The sequence below is a fragment of the Phaethon lepturus genome, unplaced genomic scaffold (assembly GCF_000687285.1).
Source record: "Phaethon lepturus isolate BGI_N335 unplaced genomic scaffold, ASM68728v1 scaffold25583, whole genome shotgun sequence".
Classification (NCBI taxonomy): domain Eukaryota; kingdom Metazoa; phylum Chordata; class Aves; order Phaethontiformes; family Phaethontidae; genus Phaethon; species Phaethon lepturus.
This window is the reverse complement of record NW_010528754.1, coordinates 24,395-27,846: the sequence shown is the minus strand read 5'-3', so window position 1 is coordinate 27,846 and position 3,452 is coordinate 24,395. Positions and strand designations below refer to the sequence as shown.

Here is a 3,452-nt window from a genome sequence, read left to right as displayed (position 1 = left end):
TGTGATCGGTGCCGAGTCCAGCAGGTGCTGAAGGCCCTTCCACTTCGTCTCTCACCACCTCCTCTGCTTTCTTCACCCCTGGCTCCTCCTCTTCTTTTTCCTCCTGCTCTGCTCTCACCTTCTCTTCCGGTTCCTTCGCTTGAGCATACGATGGTAACCTCTCATCAAATGCCCTGGAGAGATCTTCCAATGGTCCCATCCCAATCTTCTCCTCAAACTCATTGAAGGCTGATGGAAGGGGACTGGGCTCAACCCCTACTTCCGTAAGAGGGAAATAGTGGGACACTGGCTTCTCTTCTTCCAGCAGCTTGTAGCCTTTGGTCTTTGGGATGGAGGGAACTGTGATGGCAGGGAGGGGCTTCTCTGGGACCTCCCCCAGCTGTTCCTCTGCTGGTCTTCTCAGAGCCCTCCGGATCCTTTTCAGGATCAAGTGACTGATCTCCACCAGGTTGAGGAAGAGGGACACGGAAGCCACCACTAGCATGAACATAATAAAGATGGTCTTCTCTGTGGGCCTGGAGACAAAACAGTCCACCAGATTGGGGCAGGGCCACCGCCCACAGCGGTAAAGGGGAAGAATTCGGAAGCCGTACAGGAAATACTGACCTACTATGAATCCCACCTCAAAGAGGGTTTTGAAAATTATGTGGAAGATGTAGGTTCTCAGGAGGGTACCCTCCAGGCGAAACTTCTTGGCTCCATCAGGGTTGTTGCCTTTGTTTTGATTTGGAGCCAGGGGCAGCTTCTCTTCATCCATCTCAGCTTGCTGACGCCTCTCAGCTTCCTCTCTCTCTCTCCTCTTCTCCTCCATGCGGACATGGTGCACTGCATGCCCAAAGTACATCAGCGAAGGTGTGGATACAAAAATGATCTGCAGGACCCAGAGGCGGATGTGGGAGATGGGGAAGGCTTCATCATAGCAGACGTTCTCACAACCAGGTTGCTGGGTGTTGCACACAAAGTCTGACTGTTCATCTCCCCACACTAGCTCGGCAGCTGTTCCCAGGATTAGGATGCGGAAAATGAAGAGCACTGTGAGCAAAACTCATCCCATGACAGTGGACTGCTCGTTCACCTGCTCTAAAATGTTCCCCAAGAAACTCCAGTCACCCATTTCTTACTGTCTAAGGAAAGAAAAAAGAAAGAGAATGACCACAAATTATGCTAAATTTAAAAGACTTCAGGTTTTCCCACTGATGCCTGTTGCTGCTTTCAACTAGTATTTCCCTAATATGCTTTGAGAACCGAAAGAAGGTTGCTTGCTTGCTTATTTGCCTGATCACAATGATTTATTAGTAGAAGAAGGGCCAGAGCAAACTGCTTACTAAATTCTTTTTCTTCCCTGGCTCTAAACGGGCAATTACTTTTCAGCCAGGGAGTATATTTAACTCCTTTTCCAGGTAAGAGTCTTCTGTGGTGCCTTGTAGGCTCTGTTGTGTGAGCCTGCTTAGATTTTGTGCATGTACAAACACTCGCCAGCAGTACAGGAGAACAGATTTGCCAGCGTGCAGCTGCAGTAGTTAGAAAAAGGAGTGAAGCTTTCAAGCACCCAAGCTCTTTTGCAGCAGAACCACACATGGGTCAAACAGATCTCGAATTGGTGCCCACCTTGCATCTACACAAACCTGGATTCCCTATAGGTTGCATATATTAATTCTACATTAGAAATCACTCTGTTAGGTAAGAATAGCAATTACAACACAATTACTATGTTAGTAATACTGTATAAGCTTAATAACTTCCATATATACTAGTTTTGCTATATAGTATGCATTATAACATAGTTATATGTTATAATATGTTATATGGTATAACAACATAGCTATTCAGCGTTATTGGGGTTATTCATTGTATCTGCTTCTGAAGTAAGTTGCCACACTGATATTGGAGGCAACCTGGAAAGAAACACAAAGGTCTATAACTGGGACCTAAACTACTATTTTCTCTCTCTAAAATGCCAGTGATGCTATCTCAGGCTAACACAGAGCTGGAAGCCACCTACAGATATCCTATTGGAAAGCTAAGAAAGTAGTCCATTTTCAAGTAATGCAAGTTAAACATTACATCTGTCATTATTTTTGCATGACAAGAAATTATTCCTAGGCCAGGACTTCATCCTGCATATCCCAAACTTCCCACTATATAGTTTTAAGCAAAGAAAAAAATCTATGAATGAGAGAAATAAAGAGGAAACTGGTTTGGGATGGGCCGATTTAACACATCACAGCAGTCTGAAGTCTCTGAGGAAGGCAGAGTGTTACAACAATCTAGAAAGACTGACTTACGGACCGTAACAAGTGAAACAGAGAACATTCATAAAATAGCTGTTCACAGGGATCTGGAAGTTCATCTCTTAGATACTACCTCCATCTATAGTTTCCTAAATGCACACACACATACACAAGTGCTGGAAAAAAGGCGGCACAGTCAACAGCATGGAAATCTGAGTATCTAAACTTCCCTCCTCCTTCAGGTACCGCTGGGATATATTTGTAATGCCATATGTTATGACACACCAACGCACACCAGTCTGTTTCAGCTACTGTGTGTACGTATTCACACATAGACAAACGCACAAAATATTGAGAGTTCTATGGCTCTGGGGGATTTCACAAATTTTCAACCAAAAAAATTCTTCTGGTGTCATTTTTCTAAAACAAGATGGACTCGTTTTCCTTGCCTTCAAACCCTGTAAAATTTTAACCCCAGACACCGATGTTAGAAAACGAACAGAACACAGTCCCTCAGCTTGCACAGGCACCTTGCATGCGTAAGCGGCAAACACGTAATTTAACCAGCGAAGAAAATTACTACTTTCTCAGTCATTAAAGTTGTGTAAAAGAGTGAGGTAATGTCAGCACTTACATTAACAAGTCTAGCAGAGGATTATGCTGCTTACATACATTATCTAAACTGATTTAAACATTCTCTTTCTGCAAATTCACAGAGCAAAGTACACCCGACAGTAACCCATCATGTGCAACTGTAAAAAACAGGACTACACACAATATAAACCTCATTGTCCCCCAGGCACCACAGTTAACCCCATCCCTTTCCTTCTTGGCGAGTCACGCTGATACCCACAGCTACCATTTGAACGTTTCCACTGCAGCACGCAAGAGCGACATTCTAGATGTGATAAACCTTATCATACAGAAAACTCACTGTGCAAGAGAAGGAAAAATATTTCCTGTCTAACCCCATCAAATGTCCCGCTTGCGGCTTGCTACATTTGGCTAAGCTCTTCCTGAGATCACTTCCAAACTAGGCTAGTTTTTCAAACTAGCCATGACCATCCTCTCTGTTTTCTGCAAGTGAAGTGGTTCGAGGTTGCTCAATCGGTTCAGCTGCAAGCAACAATTTTGGCTGGGCTGCAGATGAGTGGTACGACCAGTTCAAATGTCTAGGATGCCACCTGTGAGCTGTCAGCCCCTCAAGTCTCAAAAAAAGGT

General features: G+C 44.2%; 1 protein-coding gene across 1 annotated transcript in view; it reads right to left on the bottom strand.

The window, feature by feature from the left end:
* The window catches only part of GJA8 (gap junction protein, alpha 8, 50kDa), a 1,203-nt gene extending 89 nt beyond the window's left edge, over nt 1–1,114 (bottom strand). Inside the window, 1 exon segment of the mRNA XM_010283759.1 lies at nt 1–1,114. This exon segment is cut by the window's left edge and continues 89 nt beyond it. Within this exon segment, the coding sequence (XP_010282061.1) occupies nt 1–1,114 (1,114 nt within the window).
* Between the last annotated feature and the right edge of the window lie 2,338 nt (nt 1,115–3,452).